The sequence below is a fragment of the Aureococcus anophagefferens genome (genome assembly GCF_000186865.1).
Source record: "Aureococcus anophagefferens unplaced genomic scaffold AURANscaffold_17, whole genome shotgun sequence".
In the NCBI taxonomy this organism is placed as follows: Eukaryota; class Pelagophyceae; order Pelagomonadales; family Pelagomonadaceae; genus Aureococcus; species Aureococcus anophagefferens.
The window spans coordinates 597,667-621,462 of record NW_008705577.1 but is presented as its reverse complement, the minus strand read 5'-3'; the positions used below and the strand labels follow the sequence as shown (position 1 = coordinate 621,462).

At 72.0% G+C, this 23,796-nt stretch overlaps 4 protein-coding genes across 4 annotated transcripts; 2 read left to right on the top strand and 2 right to left on the bottom strand.

The window, feature by feature from the left end:
* Nucleotides 1-10,860: 10,860 nt before the first annotated feature.
* AURANDRAFT_65874 (hypothetical protein) lies at nucleotides 10,861-13,174 on the bottom strand (the record flags this gene model as incomplete). The annotated part of the gene is given in 3 exon segments (XM_009040862.1): nucleotides 10,861-11,548; nucleotides 11,810-12,240; nucleotides 12,260-13,174. 3 exon segments carry the CDS (start codon nucleotides 13,172-13,174, stop codon nucleotides 10,861-10,863), a joined length of 2,034 nt encoding a protein of 677 aa, XP_009039110.1.
* A 618-nt stretch (nucleotides 13,175-13,792) lies between these two features.
* AURANDRAFT_65873 (hypothetical protein) lies at nucleotides 13,793-19,406 on the top strand (the record flags this gene model as incomplete). Its single annotated transcript, XM_009040904.1, has 4 exons — nucleotides 13,793-14,841; nucleotides 15,035-15,047; nucleotides 15,114-19,016; nucleotides 19,326-19,406. The coding sequence occupies 4 exons, from the start codon at nucleotides 13,793-13,795 to the stop codon at nucleotides 19,404-19,406; spliced, it is 5,046 nt and encodes a 1,681-aa protein (XP_009039152.1).
* Nucleotides 19,407-20,546: 1,140 nt separating this feature from the next.
* AURANDRAFT_65872 (hypothetical protein) lies at nucleotides 20,547-21,224 on the bottom strand (the record flags this gene model as incomplete). Its single annotated transcript, XM_009040861.1, has 1 exon — nucleotides 20,547-21,224. The coding sequence occupies one exon, from the start codon at nucleotides 21,222-21,224 to the stop codon at nucleotides 20,547-20,549; it is 678 nt and encodes a 225-aa protein (XP_009039109.1).
* Nucleotides 21,225-21,409: 185 nt separating this feature from the next.
* Nucleotides 21,410-23,749, top strand: AURANDRAFT_29703 (hypothetical protein; the record flags this gene model as incomplete). The annotated part of the gene is made up of 2 exons (XM_009040905.1): nucleotides 21,410-21,778; nucleotides 21,866-23,749. 2 exons carry the CDS (start codon nucleotides 21,410-21,412, stop codon nucleotides 23,747-23,749), a joined length of 2,253 nt encoding a protein of 750 aa, XP_009039153.1.
* Between the last annotated feature and the right edge of the window lie 47 nt (nucleotides 23,750-23,796).

Below are 23,796 nucleotides of genomic sequence, written 5' to 3'. Positions count from 1 at the left end.
CCCCAGCCCATCTACATCAAGAACGACTACTAGGCCGCGCGGCGCGCGCCGTTCCACGCACCGCCCGACCTAAGCACCTTACGCCCGAGCCCCTAGGGGTCGCCTTCCATGGCCGCGTCGCCGGCGTCGCCGTCGGAGTCGACGCCGTCCGCGCGGACCGTGCAGAGCAGCTTCTTGCCCACGTCGCCGAGGACCGCGAGCTCGTCCGCGTCCGCGTCGACCGTGACGATCTGCTGGTACATCTGCGCCTGGACGCCCCGGTCCACGTCGAGGACCTCGTCGCCGAGCACGAGCCGGACCTCGCCGGAGCGCATGATCTGGAGCTTGCCGATCTTGCCCGGCCGCAGCGACGACAGCTCGTCGTAGGACCCCTCCGCCGTCGGCGCCTCGTCGCCCTCGCCGGCGTCCTCGGCCTTGACCTTGGCCCGCCGCGGCAGCGAGGCGGGCAAAGACGTCGGCAGCTGGATCACGAGGAGCTCGTCCTCGTCGTCGTCCGCGGCGTCGACGGCGAAGAGCCGCTCGGACCGCGCGCGCTCGCGCTCCTCGCCGAAGGTGCTCGGCTGGGGCGGCGGCGGCGCGCCGGTGTCCTCGAGGCCCGCGACGGCCGTCGGCCGCAGCGGGTCGTCGCCGCCGTCGACGTCCATGGCGTCCTCGTCGTCGCCGCTGCTCCCGTCGAGGAAGTTCGTGTCCTCCTCCCACTTGGCGATCGCCGCGACGCCGCCGGCGACGCCCGACGCCGCGCCGGACGACGCGCCGCCGCCGCCGCCGCCGCCGCCCGCGCCGGACGACCCCTTGCCCGGCGCGGCCGTGGGCTCGAAGAACGCGGCGCCCTGCGGCGCGGGCTCGCCCCGGCCCCGGCCCCGGCCCTCGCCGCGGCCCCGGCCCCGGCCGCGGCCGTCGTTGCGCCGCAGCCGGCCGCCGCCCTTGCCCCGGCCGCCGCCCTCGCTCTCCTGCTTGACGGCGACGGGCGGCGCCACGCGGCTCTGCGGCCGCTTCGGCGCGAAGCGCTTCGACCGCTTCTTCAACGCCGGCGCCGACTCCGCCGGCTGCTGATCCGACATGTTTTCGGCGGTGGTGCTGCCACAGCCCCGGTGCGCCGCGCTGCCACAGCCTCTGGCGCAAGGCGATGGCCCAAGAACTTGCGTTGCAGTAGCTTGCAGCTATGATGCAGCAGGCCAACCTTGATCTTCGGCGAGGCGCAACGACTTCGCTACGTGGCAACTCAAAAACTTCTCTCTCTCTCATTGTTCTGAGTAACTAAGTGAGTAACTGTAAGTCGAAAACCGAAAATTGAAAAATGGCGGCCCGGAAGGACGACGGAGGTACGCCGAGCACGGATTTAGGCGATCGCGGGCTCGGGCGCAAGCGGCGAAGGAGCCGCCTCGGGGCGCGGGGCCCCGGATAGGGTACGCGCGCGGGCGCGCGCGCGCGGCGTTCCCGCCGCGCGGGCGCGGCCGCGGGCCTAGATCCACGAGCTCTTCGTGGAGCTGCCCACGGTGACGAGGTTCTGCTTCGGCATGCAGGACGTCATCATCAGGAGGCATTTCGCGGCGTCGGTCAGCGAGATGTCGTCGACCTTGACGGCCGCGCGGTCGCCGGCGGCGCCGGCCGGCGACTCCGCCGGCGGCGCCGCGGCGCGCGGCGCGCCCGGCGAGGCCGACGCGCCGTCGCCGGGGCCCGCCGGTCGCCGTTTCGCCGCCGGGCCCTCCTCGCCGGCCGGCGCCTCGCGCTTCTTCCGCCGCACGAGCGGGCGGAGGCTGAGGAGGCCCTGGATGTCCGTCGAGGCCGGCGCGCCCGCGACCTTGTGGTAGCAGACGCCGCGCGCCTTGCTCCGGTCGCCCGTGCCGACGCGGTCGTTCGCCGTGTAGGAGCGGTGGTAGCCCTGCGGGGACGCGCGCGCGGATGAAAAGAGGCGGGAACGAGGCGGTCGCGCGCGCGCGTCGCGCGGCGGACGCGGGGCGACTCGCAAAATTGTTGAGCTGCCTCTGGAAGGAGGAGAACTTGGACGTCTTGTAGTAGCGCGGGAGGACCTTCTCGAGGCGCGCCGGGTCCGGGATGACGATCGTGCCGCGGTCCCAGATGATTTCCTCGCTCTCCTCGAACATGCGCGTGAGCTGCCGCATGAACGCCGTCGTCGCCCTGCGATGGACGGTGCGACGTTTGCGGCGCGCGGCGTCCCCGGGAGCGCGCGGCGCGCGCGGCGGTCCGGCGACGCGTCGCCGCGGCCGCGTTCAAGTCGAAGTCGAACGGAGGGCGGCGGACGCCGGCGCCGCGCCGGCCCTTGCCCTCCATGATTCCCGGCGGTCGAGCGTGGACGCGAGGGCGTACCTGCGGCGGACGTCTCGGCGCCGCGTCCGGCCGCGGGCGAGGGGGTCCGGGCGACCGCGATCTTCGCCGCGTTGAATGGGCAGCCCGTGCACGGGCTGCCCGGAACGCGCGAACGCGAGACGCGGGCCGCGGACGGTGCGGCGGCGGAGCGGATGAGCGGAGCGTGCGACCGGCGGAGACGGAGCTTTCGGACGTGAGCTGCGGCGCGCGCACGGAGGTTGTGGTGGTTCTCGCGAACGCCTTGTCGCCGTGTGAATCGCGGTGTGCTCACTGCTCACGGCGAACAAAAGGATTTGTCTGGAACGTGAAGGTAACGTTGGGGGGTTTCTTTTGGACACTGAGCTGCCCAGTTATGCGCATTCCTATGAGTATTATGAGGATTGTCGCCGTCGCCGCCGCCATCGGCAGCGCCGCGACCCCCGGCGCCGCCGGCGCCGCAGCCGTCGAAGGCTCGGAGATGCAGCCCGCGACCCCCGGGGCTCGCCTCCGCGGCGGTCGCGCGCTCGCCTTTGGATTCCACGACGCCGATGACGCGCCGACGGAGTCGCCCCCGCCGACGGGCATGCCGACCGCGACGGGCATGCCGACGGTTCCCGCCGACGGCGCGGCGGACGCGCGCGACTGTCTGTATCGCAACGGGACCTGCGCCGAGTGTTGCGGCGCCTGCGACGACGTGAGCGACTACTACGTCGATGGGTCAGTTCCCGATTTCTCCAACTACATCTACGGGCCCGGCAGCACGTGCGTGTGCCTCGTCGTAGACCGCGACGACGACGTCAACGACGTAGACCGCTCGACGCTCCACATTTCGTTGACGGAGCACGACGACTGCCTCGCCGTCTTCGGGCACAACACGGAAGTCTACGGCGGCGAGGGGTCGGACTCGATCGTCATGAACGGCGGCCACAACACGATCCACGGCGGTTCCGGGAACGACTTCATCTACGACCAGGGCTGGGACTCGATCATCAACGGCGAGGACGGCGACGACACCATCCAGGTGCAGAGCCTCAACGGCGAGGACACGGGCTACCTTACGACGTACGTGTACGGATACGCGGGCGCCGACGACATCGACACCACCGGCGACAACATTTGCATCGAGGGAGGCGACGGCGCGGACGACATCTACGTGCACAGCGGGGTTTCCGTCGACGTCTACGGCGAGGCCGGCGACGACCGCATCGTCGTCGGTGAAGTGGACGGGGAGTCCGACTCTACGGAATTTGTCCATGTCGACGGCGGCACCGGGGACGACGACGTCGTCTACAACTAAGAAGAAGCAGCCGGCGGGATGTGTTATGCGCGCGCGCGTCGGCGGGGGCGCGGCGTCTAGACGTCGAAGTCGCCGCCCCCCGCGTCGTCGGCCGGCGGCGGCGCGGTCGGCGGCGCGGGCGCGGGCGGCGCCGCGGGCGGCGGCGGCGGGTCGTCGCTTCCCTTGGTGGGCGACGTCTGGCCGAGGACGCCGACCTGGCCCGGCGTCTCGAGGCCCGGCTTGCGGAGCTGCGAGAGGAGGTCGTTCGACTTCTTTGGCCTCGCCTGCGCGGCCTTGGCGCTCGCGGCGCGCTGGAGGACGTGGGCCGGCGGCGGGCCCGGCGGCGGCTTGCCGTCCTTGCCCCGGGCGGAGGAGGCGGCCGGCGGCTTGCGCGGCCGGGGCGGGTCCGTCGCCGCGCGCGCGCGGGCCGCGTCGTCGTCGTCGCCGAGGTCGTCGCGCGAGCCCTGCTTCTTCAGGGACCCGGCGGAGCCCGCGGAGGCGGCGGAGCCGGCGTCGCTGGGCCGGCGCTCCTTGTCCTTGTGGCTCGCGCCCTCGATGTCCTTGGCCGCGGCGCCGGGGTCGAAGATGCGGCCGCCGTCGCCGAGCGTCGCCTCGACGCCGCGGTACGCGAGGTTGCGCTTCTCCGGCGGCGTGAGCTGGTTTTTGGCTTCTTTGGCCACGAGGGCCATGAGCTTCTCGCGGATGTTCGCCCGCCAGGCGAGCTTCTGGCCGCCGCCGTCCTGCTCGAACGTGAGGGGCAGGACCGCGTAGACCGCGCGCAATTCCACAATGTCGAGGCCGTTGACGGCCCAGCGCGTGCGGAAGTCGGCGATGTGGGACCGGCGGATGCGCTCCACGGGCATGCGGATGAGCCAGAGCGCCTGCGTCTTCCAGACGCGCTTCGCCAATTTCGCGGCGGCCGCCGCGTGGTCCTCGCCGAGCGCGGCGAGGATCGCCTCGGAGACGGCCGTCGACGACGACGCGCAGATGTCGCCGGGCACGAAGGACCGCATGACGTCGAGGGCCCGCAGATTCTTGTCGCGCTCGTCCTCCTCCCACTTCTTCGCGGCCTCGTCCTTGCGCACGGCCGTCTCCGGGTGGGCCATGATCTGCTTGTGGATCTCGTCGAGGAGCGCCTCCGCGGACTCGTCGCCGCCCAAGAAGCGGTCCGCGGCGGACTGGAGCTCGGCCTCGAGGTCGTCGAGGCCCTTGTCCGGCGCGGCGGACCCGCCGCCGGCCGCCGCGCGGCTCAGCGCCGTGCGCAGCATGGAGATCTCGCTCTCCATCTCGATGAGCTTCGACGGGTCGAGCTTGGCGACCTGGGCCTCGAGGTCCCGGACCTTCTGCTCCGCCTTGGCGACGCGCTCCGCCTCCTTGGCCGCGGCGATGGCCTCGAACTTGGGGATCTCCGCGAGGTCCGAGTAGTCCTTCGTCATGGCCTTGAGGTTGGGCTTGTTCGAGTCGTCGAAGTGCGTCGTCGCGCGGCGCGTCTTCGTGTTCAGCGCGCCGTGCACGGACGCGCGCTTGCCCGTGCGATGCGGCAGGTGCGCCGCCGCCGCCGGGTGGCTCAGCGCCATCTTGTGCATCTCGTCGCGCTGGCGCAGCTGCTCCTCGAGCTCCCGCACGCGCTGCTCCGCCTGGGCGATGCGCAGCTCCTCGGGCGTCGGCTGCTTCGCCGCCGCGTCCGGCGCGTCGGCCGCGCGCTCCATGAACGCCTCGGCCGTCGGCGCGTCGTCCTCGCCGTCGTCGTCGGCGAGGTCGTCGAGATTCGCCGGCACGAGGGTCGGCGGGGCGCTCAACGTCTCGCAGCGCACGCGCGAGTCCGCCTCGGCGCCGCCGCCCCACGCGTCCTCGCGCGCGCGCTCGTCGTCGTCCTCGTCGTCGTCCTCCTCCGCGATGGGCGCGAAGCGCGGGTCCTCGTGCATGCCCTCGGCGTGGTCGTCGCCGTGCTTCGCCTCCTCGGCGCCGCCCAACACCGCCGGCCGCGCGCGCGGGTCCTCGTCGCCGCCGCCGTCGTCGTCGCCACCGTCGAGGCGCGCGAGCGACGCCTCCAAATGCTTCACGCGGTCGAGCGACGCGCGGAGCTTCGCCGACTCGGCGCGCTTCGCCTCCGCGTCCTTCTGGGCCTCCTCGCGCTCGCGCACCTGGGCCTCGAGCTTGGCCTCGAGCTCGCGGACGCGCGCCATCGCCTCGGACTCGGCGTCGTGGCGGTCTTCCACGCCCGCGGCGGACAGCGCGGCAAGCTTCGCCTCTAAATCCTTGACGCGCTGCTCCGCCGTCGCCGCGCGGGCCACGGAGGCGTGGGCGAGCTTGTCGCCGACGACGTCGGCGGCCTCGTCCTTCTTCGCGTCCTTTTTGGAGCCCGCGAGCTTCTTGCCGACACTGGCGACGCGGGAGAACATGGAGGCCTTCTTCGCCTTCTCGCCGGGCGACGGCGGCGGCGCCGGCGCGTCGTCGAGGCTCCGCTGCGTCGCCAGGGCGACGTCGTCGCCGCCGGCCTCCGGCGGCGCGCGGCCCGTCATCTGCGACAGGAGCAGCGCCGCGGGGCCGCGCGCGACGTCCGCGGGCTGCTCCCCGAGCTCGTTCTTCGCGAGGAGGAAGCTCCCCTGGGCTAGATAGGTCCGGCAGACGCCCGCGAAGCCGCGCCGGGCCGCCACCTAGGGACGGGGGACGGGTCTCGCGCGCGCGCGGCGCGCGCGGCGGGGGCGCGGGGGCCGCGCGTGGAGCACGCTGTCGCCGTCGGTGATGAAGGGCACGATGGTCTTGATCGCCCGCCCGAGGAAGTGGCCGCCGAGCGTCACCTCGTTCCCCTGGCCGCGCCGGAACCGCAGGGCCGTCACGCTCGCGTCGAGGCCCGCGCTACTGAACGCCGCGTGCTCGTCGCCGTCCCGCAGCGCCACCATGGTCAGGGCGATGGCCTCCCAGGCCCGCTCCACGGCCGGCGGCGGCATGGCGAAGCGGCGGGGTCGAGGCGCGCGTCGGCCGCAGTGGGCGCGCCGCGACGATGGACGCCTGGGCTGCCTGTGCCACGAATGGTCAAATGATGTGGGGATCTTGCAGGGCACCGTCAGCGGTTACGAACCTCACGGATTTGCCAACTTGCCGTTTTCTAACCTTTTTTGGAGCTCGAAGAGGTCGGTCGAGCGTCGGTCGCGCTACAGAAGTGAAGCGCGGCCTTCGCGCGGCCTCTGAAGTCCGCGCGGCGCTAGACGACCCGCTGGCGCAAACCAGTCCGAATCCGCCGATTCCCCACAGGGCAAGAGCGATCGATTACCCGAGGAGCGCCTGGAGCGCGCCGCCGACGGCCTGGAAGAGCGCGTACTGGGGCGACTTGCGCCACGGCTGGGCCTCGGGGAACGGCAGCGGCCGGCCGATGGCGTAGAGCACGCCGTAGAGCCCGCCGAGGCCGCCCGTCGTGCCGACGTCGCGGTCGACGACGTAGCCGATGGTGTACTTCGTGACGAGGCCGCTGCGGTCGAAGGTCAGGGAGCAGACCTGGGGCGGGTTCACGAGCTTCTTGCCCGTGGCGACGGGCGCGAACGGCGGCAGCGGGCCGGTGTTCGTGCCCTCGCCGCGCGCGGTGTACCTGTGTGGAACTCAAATCTTCCACCCGACTTCAATATGAGCGTAATTGAACGGTTTGGACCAGAACCTTCGGCTATGCTTCGAGAACCCGACAAGAGCAATCAATTCGTCCAAAAATCAGCCAAAGCGACTTCGATGTGACCGAGCTAGAGAATGTCAAAGTTTGGTCGGGACGTCCCAAACCAGCGGTTGATTTCCACACAGCGGTGGTACCAGACGCGGTTCAGGTCGTAGGGGTCGACGAAGAAGCCGTAGAACTGGCCCTGGAAGTCCGGGAAGGCCTTGTCGATGTCCACGGAGCCGATGGCGTTGACGAAGGCCGCCTTCGACAGCGGGCCGACGACCGGCCCGACGAACTCGAACGAGTCGGCGAGCAGCGCCTCGTCGGCGCCGAAGCCGCCGCGGGATTCGAGGAACTGCTTCGACAGCGCGATGAGCTCGTCGGGCTTCAGCGGGAACGTGCTCGCGGCGAGCATCTTCTCCTCGTCGATGATGATGGACGACTCGTCTGTTGCGACTTCTTCGGGAGCGATCGTCGCTGGGCGGCGCGTCTGCGTCTGCTGCAGCTGCACGTTGCGCGTCTGGAACGCTGCCGTTCCGGCGCAGAGGAGGACGACGCAGCGGCAGTACATCGTGGCTGCGACGAGTCGGCGGTCCAGCTCAGCAGCCGAAGGAATCGATGCAACGCTCTTCAAGTGGCCTCCGGGACGCTTCCGGGCGAGTTCGACACGACCCCAGCCGCGCTCCGGGCTCTGGAACGCGCCGGCGCACGCCGCGGAGCACGGCGCGAGCGTACAGATCGGCGCGCGGCCGCGCTCGAACGACCGCGCCGCGGCGACGGCGCGAGTGGTGGGGAATTTACGCGACGACTAGGGACGATCACTTGCGGGAGTCCTTCGTGTTGTCGAGGTAGAAGCCGCCCTTGCGCATGCGGAAGCCCGACATCTTGCGGATGGGCGTGCCGATGGCGCCGCGGCCGGACTCCTCCGGGTCCGTGGAGAGCTGGTCGTAGTAGAACCAGGAGCCCGGGTAGTACTTGGTGTAGCCGTACTTGTCGGACCAGTAGTCGACGAGCGTCTTGTACTCGCCCTCCTTCTTGGACTTCTCCTTGGCGACGGCCTTCATCTTCTCCTCGACGCGGCGCGCGTTGTTCGACGTCGCCGCGAAGCCGAGGGCCTCCCAGATGGACTCGACCTGGGGCGCGACGATGTTGACGTCGACGTTGATGCCCGGGACCGTGAAGCGGACCTCCGGCAGGAGGCCGCCGAAGAGCTTGAGGCCCTCGCGCTCCTTGTCCGTCTTGTTCATCTTGTACCGGAGGCCGTTCTTGTTCATGTAGGTCTCCATGGTCGCCTCGGAGAGGCAGTCCTCGATGGACCCGGGGCCCGATGCGCCCTCCTTGGTCCACTCCTTGCCGAAGTCGAACTGCGTGCCCTTGAGGAGGCCGAAGTCCTCCATGGCGATGCGCGACGCCGGCGCGGTCCGCGCGGGCGCGACCGGGAGCCGGGACCGGCTCGTCGTCAGCGCCGAGACGCCTAAAGCATGGGTGCGTGAGTCCAGCGCGAGAGCAGCCGCGCCCTTCGCTCGTTTCGCGGAGCGCCCCCTCAAGTCCGGTCGCGAAACGGAGCCAGCGCTGTTCGCGCGTTCTCGGGCCGCAGCGACCCAAGAAATGGCCTCGCGCCACCCCCCACCGTACCCCCGCGTCGCGCGAGTCTACTCACCGACGATACTCGTTAAGAAGAAGGTCTTCATCCTACTTGATCGGGACGACAAGCGGCGCAGCTCGACTCTGACGCGATCTCGAAAGCGGCGGAGCGAGCCGATCGGCCCGCCCAGGCCGGCCGCCCGCCGACGACGCCTGCAGCGTCTCGCGCACCAGCGCCAGCGCCACCCAGCGCGTCTCTAACCGCTTAAAGACTGACACAACCCTCCAAAACCAGCGCTTCGAGAAGTGCTGCAAAAAGACTCGCGGCTCACAGCGCTCGCAGAGCGCCGCGCCGCCACACAGCGCGATGGCCTTCAAGGTCTCCAAGCCCCAGGCTTTGAAGCTCTTCATGTTCGTGCGCCAGCTCAAGTTCAGCTTCGACCCCTTCTCGTCCGAGGCGCGGTCGCTCCGCGAGATGTGGCGCCAGGTCACGAGCCCGACGCTCATCGCCGCGAACCCGAAATGCAAGGTCGAGACCTTGATGGTCCGCGACGCGCCGCCGAGGCTCGAGATGACCTTCGTCAACGACAAGACCTACGCCATCGAGTCGCCGTCGACGCGGCCCGCGACGGCGCTCATCGCGGACATGTACCAGACCGCGCACGGCATCTCCCTCGAGTACGCCGTCGCGGGCAAGCCGCCGCCGGGGTAGTCGAGCGGTACATGTTGGTTACCGGCTCCGGTCGTGGTTCGTCGCCGGGCCGGCCCAGAGCTCGACGACGAGCGCGCGCCGCTCGCCGCGCGAGACCGTCGCGACGTGGTGGACCTGGTCGGACGCGAAGACGACGGCGTCGCCGCGGTCGAGCTCGTGGACCACGGGGGCGCCGGCCGCGTCGTAGGTGACGAAGCGCCCCCCGTCGAAGGCGCGCGCGTCGCTGAGGAGCGCGGAGAGCGAGAGCTCCGAGCCGAGGTCCCGGTGGTCCGGGATCGTGAGCCCGCCGCCGACGCCGTAGGTGTGGAGCTCGACGCAGCGGACCTCGAGGCGCTGCGCGCGCGGCAGCGCCGCGCGCATGGCGGCCGTCAGCCTCTCGCAGAGCGCCGCGTATTCGCGCGCGAAGAAGCCGTCGCGGTGCAGGTAGAGCACGGCGTGCGCGTCAGAGCCCGTCACGTCCTCGTGGCCCTCGTCCTCGAACTTGACGGCGCGCGGGTAGCGCCGCGCCGCCGTCGCGCCCGCGGCGAGCACCGCGGCGACGTCGGCCGCGTCGAATAATCGCCGCAGCACGACGACGTCGCCCGGCGCCGGCGGCGTCGGTCTCTCGGGCGGCGCGCTGTCCGGCGGCGCCGGCGTCGCCGCGGGCACGCTGTCCGGCGGCGCCGGCGTCGCCGCGGGCGCTGCCAGCAGCTCGGTGCGCAGCGCCGCGCAGCGCCGGTCGATCTCGCACGCGTCGAGGCCCTGGTCTTCGAGCTCGTCCTGGAGGGCGAAGACTTGCGCCTCGACCTTGCGCTTCGCGTTGTGCGCTGCGATGGCGGCCATGCTCGGGTTTCACGCTGTGCTTGGCGCGTTCAGCGGCACTTGCTCAGCGGCACTTGGTGCGCACAGCGGCCTCGCGCGCCGCTCGAGCACCGGGCCTTAGAGGGCCTTTTGCCATAAGCCCGTGCTCGAAGAGCAAGTTGAAGGGCCGACTCGATAGGGCGTTATTAAATGTGGCTGGGTTGAATAAAAAACCGGATTTGTGAGGCTCTTGAAGTTTTTGAGTTAGTGGCTCTGCGCGCAAGACGGCGGTGCCGGCTTTCAGATGCAACAAGAATTTTGCAAATCGGTGGGCATGGCGCCGAGATAGAGCTTGCCAAAGGTGCCCATCACCACTGCCAAAGCCCTCTTTACCATCGATTTTCTCGAATCCGATCCGCGCCATTCGATCCGGGATCTTAAACAACCCAGCCACAAATAGGGCGGACCCGGACGAGGTGAGGGGGGAGCTCACATATCCCGCCGGCGGGACCCTTCACGCCCGCCCCGAGGTACACGCGCACCGCGAACGCGCCGTTAGAGGTCGACCGCGGCGTCGTGCTTGACGTCGCCGGGGCCGACGCCCTCCATGGCCGTGCCGCCGTGGAAGGGCTCGAAGGTGCGGCCGTCCTGGCGGCCGATGGGGTTGTAGGAGTTGGGCGCGACGTCCTCCGGGTCCGTCTCGGGCCGGAAGCCGCCGTGGAGCCCGCGCGACTTCAACACGACGTAGAGGGACCCGCCCGCGGCCGCGGCGGCGAAGAAGGCGAAGGCGACGGCGGCGTCGACGTGGCCGCAGAAGTCGGCGGCCTTGTCCTTCTGGCCGTGGCTCACGCCGTGCGGCTCGCAGACGGAGGACCCGCCGAACTCGTCGTGGAGCTGCGTGCTGCTCGCCGCGCCGGCGACGAAGCCCAGGACGATGCCGACGAAGACGCCCTGGGTGCCGAAGAGCTCGACCCGGTCCACGAGCGCCGCCTGCTCCGCCGCGAGCCGCTTCGCGACGACGACGGCGACGACGAAGAGCGACTGGAGCAGCGCGGTCGCGAGCAGGAAGTTGAGCGGCGTGTAGTTGCTGTACTCGTAGAGGCCGTCGTAGTTGCCGCGGTACGCCGACGCCATGAGCGTCCAGGACAGCAGCGACGCCGCCAGCTCCGCGAAGCGCAGCACGGGCTCGGCCTCCAGGTCCGCGGCCGTGTTCTTCACGGCCTCGTAGATCTCCGTCATCGTTCTTCCTTCGTCGCGGCGACGGCGCGCGCGAGTCTCGTGCGCGCGGCGGTGCGGCGGTGCGGTGGTGCGGCGGTGCACGAACGGTGCGGCGCGGCGACGGCTCTCCGGATCGACGTTTCCAGAGCCGCGGCGTGGTCCCGAGGAGCTCAGCCAATGAGCAGCGGCGGCGCCGATGCGCGATTTACGCGTAGGCCTACGCGTGAAGCCTGCGTGATGGTTGCGCCGCGGACGCCTCGCCACGGACATTTATCCCGGGTCCCACTCCTCCTCGAAGGCCAGCGCGAGGGCGCCGTCCGTCGTGGCGAAGGACGGGTGCCCCTCGTTGTGGCGGAAGACCGCGGTGATCGTCGAGAAGTCGGCGTCGAGCGTCGCCGTGAGCTCGAAGGTCGCGCCGTCCCGCGGCGCGACGCTGAGATCGAAGCCGAAGGCCGCGTCGCCCCAGAGCCGGCGGCACGCCTCCGCCGCGGGCGACGACGGCGCGGCGTCGCGCGCCGGGGGCGACGGCCGGAGCGCGGTGCCGACGCCGCCGCGGTCCGTCGTCGCCCAGAGCCGCCACGACCCGCCGGCGCCGGGCGTGAGCGCGCCCCGGAGCGGCACGGCCGTGCTGTTCCGCCGCGGCGGGCCCGTCTCCCTGTCGAAGGGCTGCTGCAGCCGCAGGTGGCCGAAGACGGCGGCGTCGAGTCGTCGCCGCAGCTTTTTCGAGCACGAGCACGGCGCCGCCCCAGCGCCCGACGTCGCCCGCGTCGCCCAGGCGCGCCTTGAGGGGCGCGCAGTCGTCGAGCAGGACCGCGCCGTCCTTCATCGCGTAGGTCGAGAGCGTCTCGCACGCCATCCGCTTGCCGCGCGCGGCGACGCCCGCGCCGACGAAGCGGCACCGCGCCCAGGACCGCCGCGGCCTCGGGCCGGCCCGCGGCGCGGCGTCCGGGAGCCGCAGGGCGAAGCAGCCGATGCACCGGCGCTCGCAGAGCGGGTGGAGCGTGAAGCCGCAGAGGCCGACCAAGGCGGCGCCGACGACGAAGCCGCGGTACTCGCAGGGGCAGACCTCCGTGCCGTAGGGGTTCGACTGGGCCGGGTTCCAGAAGTCGCCCGTCGCGGAGCGCTCGCGCAGGGCGCAGAAGACCGCGCCGCCCGGCAGGCCCGCGTCGTCGCGGCCCGCCCGCACGGCGCCCGCGACCTCCGTGTGGAGGCCCGCCTTGGACGCCGTCGCGGAGAAGCGGCGCCAGGTCGCCGGGCGCCGCCGGCGGCGGCGGCGGCGCGGCGCGATCGTCGCGTCGCCCGCCGCGGTGAGCGCGAACGCGAAGCCGTCGTCGAGCGCGACGTCGAACGGCCGGACGTCCAAACCGCTGCCCAGCAGGCTGTTGAGGTAGAGGCCCGCGGCGGTCGTGGCGCGGTACGCGACGCTCTCGAGCACGATCGCTCGCGCCGCCTCCGGCGGCGCGTCGCGGCCGAGGGCCGCCGCCGCGTGGACCCAGGCCGGGCTGCGGCCGAGGCCCGCGCTCAGGCCGCGGCTCGCGCACGCGAGGGCCTGGAGCTGCCGCCGCGCGTCGCCGCGCGCGAGGCGCCCGCAGAACGCGACGACGCGCGACCACTCATACTTGCCCAGGGGGCACGCGGCGGGCTTCTTCATCCCATCATCGTCGTCCCTCGAACAGCAACATCATCTCGGTATCTTGCCTCAGCATATAACAGGCAGCGCGCTGCCTCAAACGAGGAGCCGCCGCCGTCGTCGTCGGCGCGCCTCGTGTCCCCGGCTCTCGCCGCGGGTTCCGCCGGAGCCGCCGCGGTGCCGCCGGCGGTCCGTCGTCCGCCTTTCCGCGCCTCGCCCCCCTAGATTCGCCGCCGCCGCGCTCGGAGGACGATGGCGAACCGGCGCATGAACACGTCGAGCGTGGACACGATGATGGGGAAGCGGCGCATGGAGGAGAACACGATGAAGCTGCTCCACCACTACGTCGAGGACAGCAGTCGGCTCCAGATCGCGGCCCAGAGCGAGATCTCCATCCCGCAGCGGCGCCGCGCGGCGCAGGCGCTGCGCCTCGCGACGGAGGCGCAGATCAAGGGCATCCAGGACGAGCGGGCCCTGGCGGCGAAGCGCCACGAGCTCGAGGTGCACCAGTCCCAGGCCCTCGCCGGCGAGCTCGAGCGGCGCCAGGCCGAGCGCGAGCGCCGCGAGCGCGAGGTGCAGCGCATCTGCGGCGAGTCCGAGGAGCTCAAGGAGCTGGAGTTGAAGCTCAAGGTCGCCTACATGAACAAGGAGCGCGCGGCGCAGCACGAGGAGCGCATCCTCCAGCAGCGGCGGCACCAGCTCCGCGAGCACGCGATCGACGACCAGATGGAGTGCGACCGCCGGGCCGCGCTCGAGACGGAGCACGAGAAGGCGGGCAGCAAGAAGGAGGTGCTGCTCAAGCAGAAGGCGGCGCTCCAGGAGCAGATGGCCGACCGCCTCAAGCTCGCCGAGGAGGCGCGCCTCGAGGCCGAGCGCGACCGCGAATTGGTGGAGGCCGTCGTCCGGAAGATCATCGCCGAGGACACGCGGGAGCTCGACGAGCGGTCGAAGCGCAAGGACGAGTGCCGCGCCCTCATCAAGCAGTACGAGGCCCAGCGGCGCCGCGAGCTCGTCGACGCCAAGGAGCGCGCGGCGTTCGAGGACGCGCAGATCCAGCAGCACGCGGACGCGCTCGCCGCGCGCGAGTCCGAGCTCTTCCGCCTCAAGGCCGAGAAGAAGGCGCGGGACAAGGCCGCCTTCGAGCGCATCGTCGCCGAGACGGAGAAGCACCGCGCCGAGGAGGAGGAGCTCCAGGCGCTCCGGGACTTGCTGTGGGAGGAGGAGATGGAGGCGCAGCGGCGCAAGGAGGAGCAGGACCGCGAGGCCAAGCGCCAGCAGAACAAGCGCGACATGGCTTTGGCCAACGAGGAGATGCTCGTCGCCAAGCAGAAGCAGCGCGAGGTCGAGCGCAAGGAGGAGCAGCGCCTCGTCGAGACGATGCGGCACAAGTTCGCCGAGGACGAGCGCAACGAGCGCCTCATCGCGGACCGCCGCGCCGCGGACAAGGCCAAGTACATCGAGGCCGTCAAGCTGCAGAAGATCGAGCGCCAGGAGGTCTACGAGCGCGCCAAGGCCGCGGAGATGGAGGAGAACGGCAACGCGCTCAAATCCGAGGAGTACCGCCTCCGCGTCGTCCAGGAGGCCCGACGACGGCTGTTGTTGGAGCACGCCGACGAGCTCCAGGGCTTCCTCCCCAAGGGCACCATCCAGCCCGAGGACGACTTCTTCTTCGCCAAGACGCAGGCCGCGTAGGCCCCGGCGCCCGCCGCGCCCGCCGCCGCGGCGCCGCGGTCGCCAATCCCCCGACCTCCCGCCCTCCCCGTTTTAAAACATCAGCCGCAGCACGCGACGTCGCCCGCTCGCGCGCGCAGGCCTGCCCGGGCCTGCCCGCGGCCGAGTCCTCGACCCGTCCAGCGGACGAGTACCCCAAGCCTACCCCAGGCCTCTCGCCAAGGTCGCGCTTCCGCATCAAACTGAAAATTGTCGACGACGATGCTGACCTGCCGAAGCTAACCAGTAGCCTATAAGCTCGATGCCGCCAGCGTCGACGCTCCTCCTCCTCGCGTGCACGGCGAACGCCCTCCACGTCCTCCTGCTCGCCCCGAGCCCGGACCAGGCGGCCCACAGCCTGCGCAGCCTGGAGTACGCGACGACGCGCCTCGACGTCACGATCGTCGCCCCGCGCGCCGACGTGGCGCGCGTCGAGGCCGCGGCGGCGGCGTCGCTGGGCCGCGCGGCCGTCGTCGCGGCAGAAAATGCGGACGTCGCCGCGCTCGTCGCCGCGCACCGCGCGCGCGACGCGGACGCGGCCTTCGCGGTCGTCGACGGCGACGCGGGCGGCCCCGTGCGCCGCGTCGCGGCGCGCGCCTGGGCCGCGGCGCTCGGCGAGCTCGAGGGCGGCGCCTGCGGCGTGGCGCTGCCCGACGCCGGCGACCGCTTCGGGTCCCCCGCGCGGTCGCTGGGCGGCGTCGCCGCGGGCGGCGCCGCGGCCGCGGCCGTCGCGGCGGGCGGCGCGACCCTCGAGACTTTCGCCGCGCGGCTGGAGGCGCACTGCGCCGGCCGTCCCTTCCACGTGGCGCCCGACCCCGACGCGGCCGTCGCCGTCCGCGCCGGCGCGGGCCCCGCGGCGCCGTCCAGGCGGAGGCTCGCGGACGCGCACAACAAGCCGACGAACCCGGCCCTCGTCGACACCTACTACGAGGACCCCCTCAAGGACGTGCGGTCCACGGCGCGCGCGTCCCTCGCGCTCACGCTCGGCTTCGCGGGCACGGGCGAAAACGTCGAGGCCTACAACGGGGCCGACGTCTCGCGCGCCGAGGCCTTCTGCCTCCTCGCCGCGACGCCCCACGTCGCCTTCGTCGGCGACAGCGTGACGCGCTTCCACTACTTCATCTTCAACGAGTGGCTCGCCACGGGCCGCGTCGACACGCGCCTCAAGAAGCTCGAGGACTCCAAGTGGGCCGACGGCGAGGGCTCCGCGCACTACGACGAGGCGAGCCGCTGGTACGACCCCGACTGGTCCGAGTCGAGCACGCACCGCCAGCACTTCATCAAGACCCACCCCGTGCCCGACGACGCCCGCGCGCTCTGCGGCGACGACCTCGTCGACGACGCGATCACGACGCAGTTCTGGTTCATGCTCGACTGGAAGACCATCGAGCCCTTCGCCAGGCCCCTCTTCGAGGACACGGTGGCGCCCTGGGCCGACCTCGTCCTCGCGAACGTCGGCTGGTGGGAGCTCAAGGACTGCCCCTGCGGCGACGCCTACGGCTTCGGCGACCCCGCGGGCTGCCAGAGCAACTTGGCCCAGACGCTCGACGACTACGCGACCCTGCTCCTCGACCGGGTGCCCGCGGCCTACCTGCGGACGTCGCCCTGCTGCGGCGAGTACACGACGGAGACGTGCGTCGACGACGACGAGGACCGCGACAGTCGGCGCGTCGAAGCCGTCAAGGGCGTCGACCACTACAACTTCCTCGCGGGAAAATTCGTCAGCAAGAAAAGCGGCCCGCCGTTACCCCTCCTCGACGTCCACGGCTTCTCGAACCAGTGGAACGTCTACGCGCGCACGCAGGACGGGCGGCACCCCGTGGCCCCGCTCTACCACATCTGGACGCAGCTCCTGCTGAGCGCGCTCGCCGTCGACGGCCGCGTCTTCCCCGCGCGCGCCGACGGCACGCGCAGGAGCGACGCCTACAAGGCCGGCGCGACGCGCGCGCCCGCGCCGCGGCCGACCTCCGCGCCACCGACGTCCTTCGCGCCGACGTCCGCGCACTGCGCCGACGGCGCTCGAAACGCGGGCGAGACCGACGTCGACTGCGGCGGCACCTGCGCCCCCTGCGCCGTCGGGGCGACCTGCGACGTCGCCGGCGACTGCGCGACGGGGACCTGCGCGGCGGGCGACGGCCCGGGGGACCTCCGCGAGGCGAAGCGCTGCGCCGCCGCGCCGACGCCGCGCCCGACGCCGCGGCCGACGCCGCGGCCGACGGACGGCGCGGCGGCCGACGGCGCGGCGGGCGGCGCGGCGGCCAAGAGCAAGCCCGCCTTCGTCGACGACGACGGCGCCGGCGGCGTCGGCTACGGCGGCGGCGCGTCCGAGATACTCGGCGGCCACGGCGTCCGCGAGGCGTTCCCCGGAGGCTGCGCGTCGGACAAGGCCGTCGACGCCCGGGCCTGGCGCGACGCCCTGAAAACCTTCCGGGCGGGCCTCGGGGCGGCCTTTGCGGGGGGGCGGGGCGTCTGCGTGCTCGCGCCGGGCGCGCGGCTCATCGCGCTCCTGGCGCTCGCGTTCGTCGGCGCGGCCGCGCGCGTCGTCGCGGTGCCCCGCCTCGCGGCGCGGCGCGCGCGGGCCGCGACGGGCGCGCCGCAGACCCCGGAGGTCGAGCTGCCCGAGATCCGCGGCAAGCGGCGACCCGCGGGCGCGCCGCGCGCGCGCGCGCCGGAGCCGGGCGCCGCGCCGGCGACGGCGGCCGCGCTCGAGCTCGCGGCCTGGGTCTTCGTCGCCGCCTTCTGCGACGCCGTCGCGCCGAGTGCCGTGCTCCCCGCCGGGTCGCGGCTCCTGGGCGAGAACCCGGACCTCTGGTGGTTCGCCATGGCGCTCCTCGCGGTCGTGTGCTTCGCGCCGCCGATGGTCAGGAGCATCCAAAACGACGCGGCGGACCCGGCCCTCTTCTTCAACCGGGCCCAGTGCAACGAGTGGAAGGGCTGGATGCAGGTCGCCTTCGTCGCCTACCACTACGCCAACGCCCAGGGCGTCTACGTGCCCATCCGCTGGTTCGTGTCCGCGTACGTCTGGCTCACGGGTTTCGGGAACGCGCGCTACTTCTGGAAGACGTCCGACTTCAGCGGGGCGCGCTTCCTCAAGATGGTCTGGCGCATCAACTGCTTCGCCGCGCCCCTGTCGCTGGCGACGGGCACGCACTGGATCGCCTACTACGTGGTGGCCCTGCACACGGTGCACTTCGCGCTCTGCTTCGCGGCGTTCGGGTTGGCGAGCGCGTGCCGCCGGTGCCTGCCCGGCGGCGCCGGGCGCGGGCTGGACCTCCTCGGCGCGCTGCCGGCGCTCGTGCTCTACGCGGCCGTCGCCGCGGCCGTCTGGGAGTTCGGCGGCTACGATTTGGCGCTCCGGCCCGCGCTCTCTTCGGCGTTCGGCGCGCCCTTCGAGACCTACTTCTGGTACCGCACGCGCATGGACTACCTGAGCTCCTTCTTCGGCGCGGTTTTTGCGGCGGCGCTCCCGTCCGTGGTCGCCGTGTGGGTCGTCGGGGATCGCTCGAAGACCGCGAAGGGCGCCGCGGCCGCCGCCGCGGCCGCGCTCGCGGCCGCGGGCGCGGTCGCCTGGGCGACGCACGCGAAGCCCGCGGCCTACCGCGACGTCCAGCCCTACGTGGGCACGCTCTGGGTGCCGCTCTACGCGCTGCTGCGCAACGCGACGCCCGCGTCGCGGAACTCCGTGTCGATGCCGCTCGAGTGGGTCGGCGCGCGGTCGCTCGAGCTCTACCTCCTCCAGTTCCACCTGCTCATGAACCGGAGCGCCGGCGGCGTGCTCTGGCTCCTTCCCGACGAGGACTGGCCCCTCTGCAACCTCGCGCTCGCCGCGACTTTATGGCTCGTCGCGGCGCACCGCGTCTTCGTCCGCACGGCGGAGCTCCGCGACGCGGCCGAGGCGCGGCCCGCGCCGACGGCGGCGCTCCTCGCCGCGGCGGCGGCGGTCTACGGCGCCATGCGCGCGCTCGCGTGCGCCGGCGGCGCCGTCGCGCTCGGCGCCGCCGCCGTCGCGGCCTTCGGCGGCTACGTCGCCGCGGACGTGCTCTCGCGCTGCGAGCCGCCGCCGCCGCCGGCCTACGCGGCCGTCGCCGTCACGGAGGCCGACGACGGCGACGGCGAGGCGCCGGGCTCGCCGGGCCCGCCGGCGCGGGAGATGGTCTAGGAAGACCCGCGGTACTTAAGAAGTTCATGTTCAAGTTGACTTCGGACTCCTTCGGAAGCAATTGTTGAAGCGGCGTTTGACATATCCCGCCGGCGGGATATGTTAGTTGCATCCTGTTAGAACCAGCCCGCGCGCGCGGCGGCGGGCTCCTCGCACGTGGCCGCGGCCTGGAAGAGGGCCTCGTGGTGCTGGCGCGTGTCGACGCGGACGAGGAGCTTCTTCGTGACGTCGTCGAGCGCGCCGTAGCCGTCCGTGTGCCGCGTCGGGTGGTTGACCGCGTCGACGTACCAGTTCTTCACGTAGGGCAGGCTGAGGAGCGGCCGCGGCGGCGCGGACGTCGACGGCGGGAACGGCATGCCGAAGTGGTGGACCCGCAGGTCGTAGACGTAGATGTCGCCGACGTTCGGCGCGGCCGCGGGCCGGACGGACAGCGGGCCCGGCGGCGCGTCGGACGCCCGCGACCACGCGGGCCGGCACAGGGGGAGGAGCTTGGCGACGTGGCTGCCGACCTCGAAGGCCGTGCCGCCGTTCTCGCCGTGGACGAGGGGCACGAGCGGCGCGATGGCGATGACCCCGTGGGGCGGGAGCTGCCTGGGCCGCGAACGGGTGAAAGGCTCCGATCTCGGCCGTCGTCCGCTCGCTTCGGCCGACGCTCGGACGAGCGACCATCTCTCGGAGCGCCCTCGACGCGCGGATGCTTTTTCCGGGACGCGCGCGCGCGGCGCGCTCGCGTCGCGTCGCCCGTTCGCGGCCCCGGGAGCCGCGGCAGCGCCGCGGACTTGCGGACGAGGTCGACGATCGCGGGCGTGTCGCCGTGGAGCCCCTGCTCGACGGCGCCCGGGTAGGCGACGACGGAGGACACGGCGTCGAGCTCGACGGCCGCCGTGCCCAGCACGAGCTGGGCGAGGGGGTGGAGCAGGCCGTTCGCGACGACCGCCGGCGCCGCGACGGCCTGCGCGCGAATCGACCGCCGGTTCGGGACGTCCCCGCCAAACTCTGCGATGCTCGAGCTCGGTCACGTCGACGTCGATTCGGCTGATTTCTGGACGGATCGATGGCTCTCGTTGAGATCTCGAAGCGCGGCCGAAGAGCGTGTGTCGAAACGGTCGCATGCGCGCACAGTGAAGTCGGGTCGAAGATGTGACGCGCGCGCGGGCGGCGGCCGCGTCGAGCGCGGGCAGCTCGACCTCGAAGCGGTTCGGCCCCCGGCCGGACACGCGGGGCTCGTCGCCGTCCGCGGCCGTCGCCGTCAGCCCCCGGCCGCCGTCGCCGCGCTCGAGCGCGCCGCGCGCCGCGCGCTCGGCCGCGCCGGCCGCGGCGAGCGCGGCGCCGTCGAGCGCGTTCGCGACGCCCGCGACCTGGGCCGAATTCAAATCTTCAACTCGACTTCAATGTGAGCATACGCGACAGTTTCGACGCGACTTCTTCGGCTCTGCTTCGAGAACTCGACGAGAGCGATCGATTCGTCCAAAAATCAGCCGAATCGACTCCGATGTGACCGAGCTAGAGAATTCTGAAGTTTGGTCAGGACCACCCAAACCAGTGGTTGAATTCGGCACAGCCCGCGACGCCGCAGAGCCGCAGCGCCGCGTAGGCGCGCCGCGCGACCGTCGGCGAGAGCGCGGAGTGGTCGGGCGCGGCGACGTGCATGCCGTCGAGGTCCGCGCAGTACGCGTCGACGGCCGCGGCCGCGGCGCGCGCGACGGCGTCCGGCGCGGGCGCGCGAGCCGCGTCGAGCGCGGCGAGCGCGGCGACGGCGCGCCCCTCGGCGGCGTCGAGGGCCGCCGCCGCGGCGCCGGCGCAGTCGCGCGGGAGGCGCGGGAAGACGTCGCGCGCGAGGACCGCGAGGCCCTTGGGCGCGTGCGCGTCGCCGAGGTGGACGTCCGCGAGCGATAAAGCGTCGCGGCTCTCGACCGCGAGGCCGCAGGCGAGGCCCGCGTGGACGTCGAGGAGGGCGACGCTGCCGCGCATGAGCGCGTTGCCCAGGTGGCGCCAGGCGTGGGGCAGGTACGGCCCGTGGAAGGCGCTGCGCCGCTGGGCGGCGATGGCGCCCTCGACGTCGCCGGCGTCGCGGAGCGCGATGCCGTACCGGTGCCAGCCGTCGTGCAGCGCCGCCGTCGACACGGCACTGTCCGGCGGCTCCGCGGCCGGCGCGCCGCCGACGGCCGCGCAGAGCGCCAGCGCCGCCGCGACGCGAACCATGCTGGGCTGGGATGGCTGCCTCTAGCTGCCCCAAAATGTTCACACAAAAGTGTGAACCTTGCTTGCCGGCCTCAAAATATATTCAGCGAGGCGGCAGCAATCGCACCTGCCGGTCTTGGTCCTCGCTCCAGCGCGCGGCGGTCCGCCACCCATTCGCTCCTGCGACGCGCGGCGGTCCGCGAGCCATGGCGCCGCCGGCCCTCCAGAAGACGGGCAAGTTCAGCGTCTTCGACCGGCCCGGCGTGAAGCAGACGCAGCGCACGTCCGGCGCGCGGCTGACGACGGCGTCGGCCGGCAAGATCGACCAGGCCGCCGGGGAGAAGATCGGCGGCCCCTTCGCCGTCGAGCCGGCCCCGGCCTTCACGGCCCACCGCGAGGCCGTTTGGGACCGCGCGGCCGCGGCGCGCGCGGCCGCGCCGCCGCCGCCGAAACGCCCCATCGAGATCACGCTGCCCGACGGCACGGTCAAGCCCGGCGTCGCGCACGAGACGTCGCCCCTCGACATCGCGCTGGGCATCAGCAAGCAGCTCGCGGGCCGCGTCTGCGTCGCGCGCGTCACCTACGCCGAGGAACTCGCGGGGACCGCGCTCGCGATCAACCAGTTCGCCGACGAGGGCAGCGGCGACGAGGCCGACGACGAGGCGGGCGACGTGGTCAAGCCCGTGCTCTGGGACCTGCCGCGGCCCCTCGAGGGCGACTGCCGGCTCGAGCTGCTCGACTTCGAGAGCCCCGAGGGGAAGATGGTCTTCTGGCACAGCGCGGCGCACCTCCTCGGCGCGGCGCTCGAGCAGAAGTACGGCGCGAAGCTCTCCATCGGCCCGCCCGTCGAGGGCGGCTTCTACTACGACGCCTACATCGGAAACGAGACCATCAGCGACAAGGAGTTCAAGGACATCCAGGCGCGCGTGGCGAAGATCGTCAACGCGAAGGCCAAGTTCGAGCGCCTCGCGCTCACGAAGGCCGAGCTGTTGGACATGTTCGCCTACAACCCCTTCAAGAGCGCCATCATCCAAAACAAGGTGCCCGACGGCGCCATGACGACGGCCTACCGCAGCGGGCCCATCATCGACCTGTGCATGGGCCCCCAGGTGCCCGACGCGGGTCGCGTCAAGGCCTTCGAGGTGCTGCGGGCGTCGTCGGCCTACTGGCTCGGCAAGACGGAGAACGACACGCTCCAGCGCGTCTACGGCGTCGCCTTCCCGGACAAGAAGGGCCTCACGAAGCACAAGGCCATGCTCGCGGAGGCCGCGAAGCGCGACCACCGCAAGGTCGGCGGCGCGCAGAAGCTCTTCTTCTTCGACCAGCTGAGCCCCGGATCCGCCTTCTTCGAGCCCCACGGCGCGCGCATCTACAACGGCCTCATCGCCTTCATCAAGGACCAGTACTGGCTCCGCGAGTACACGGAGGTCGTGACGCCGAACGTCTACAACTTCGACCTGTGGCACACGTCGGGCCACGCGCTCCACTACAAGGACGACATGTTCTGCTTCGACGTCGAGGGCGCCGAGTTCGGCATGAAGCCCATGAACTGCCCGGGCCACTGCCTCATGTTCAAGCATGACGTCCGGTCGTGGCGCGACCTGCCGATGCGCTACGCGGATTTCGGCGTGCTCCACCGCAACGAGCTCAGCGGCGCGCTTTCCGGGCTCACGCGCGTGCGCCGCTTCCAGCAGGACGACGGCCACATCTTCTGCCGCGAGGACCAGGTCGAGGAGGAAGTGAGGGGCGCGCTCGAGTTCATGAAGCACGTCTACGACGTCTTCGGCATGGGCTACCGGCTCGAGCTGTCCACGCGGCCGAAGAAGGCCCTGGGCGACAAGGCTGTGTGGGACCGCGCCGAGGCCGCCCTGGCGAGCGCCATGGACGCCTTCGCGGGCAAGGGGGGCTGGCGCGTGAACCCGGGCGACGGCGCGTTCTACGGGCCCAAGATCGACATCAAGGTCACGGACGCGCTGGAGCGCGTGCACCAGTGTGCGACGATCCAGCTCGACTTCCAGCTGCCCATCCGCTTCGACCTCAAGTACCGCGTGGGCGACACGTCGGGGGAGGAGGGCGGGGCGGTCACACGCCCGATCATCATCCACCGCGCGATGCTCGGCTCCGTCGAGCGCATGATGGCCGTCCTCACGGAGCACTGGGGCGGCAAGTGGCCCTTCTGGATCTCGCCGCGCCAGGTCTGCGTCATCCCCGTCGGGCCCACGAACTTCGACTACGCGCGCGCCGTGCGGAAAACGATCCGCGCCGCGCGCTTCTTCGTCGACGTCGACGACTCGGGCAACACGCTGCCCAAGAAGGTGCGCAACGCCCAGCTCGCCCAGTACAACTTCATCCTCGTCGTCGGCGACAACGAGGTCAGCGACGGCACCGTGACCGTGCGCACGCGCGCGAACACCGTCGAGGGCACCGTGCCCCTCGCGGACTTCGTCGCGCGGTGCCGCGTGCTCCAGGACACGCAGGCCAAGGACCCGCCGCCGCCGGAGCAGCCCGCCAAGGGCGCGGCGCCGGCCAAGGGGAACAAGAAGTGAGGCGCGCCGCTAACCCCCGCCCCCGTTTAGCCGGCGGTCGCTCGTCG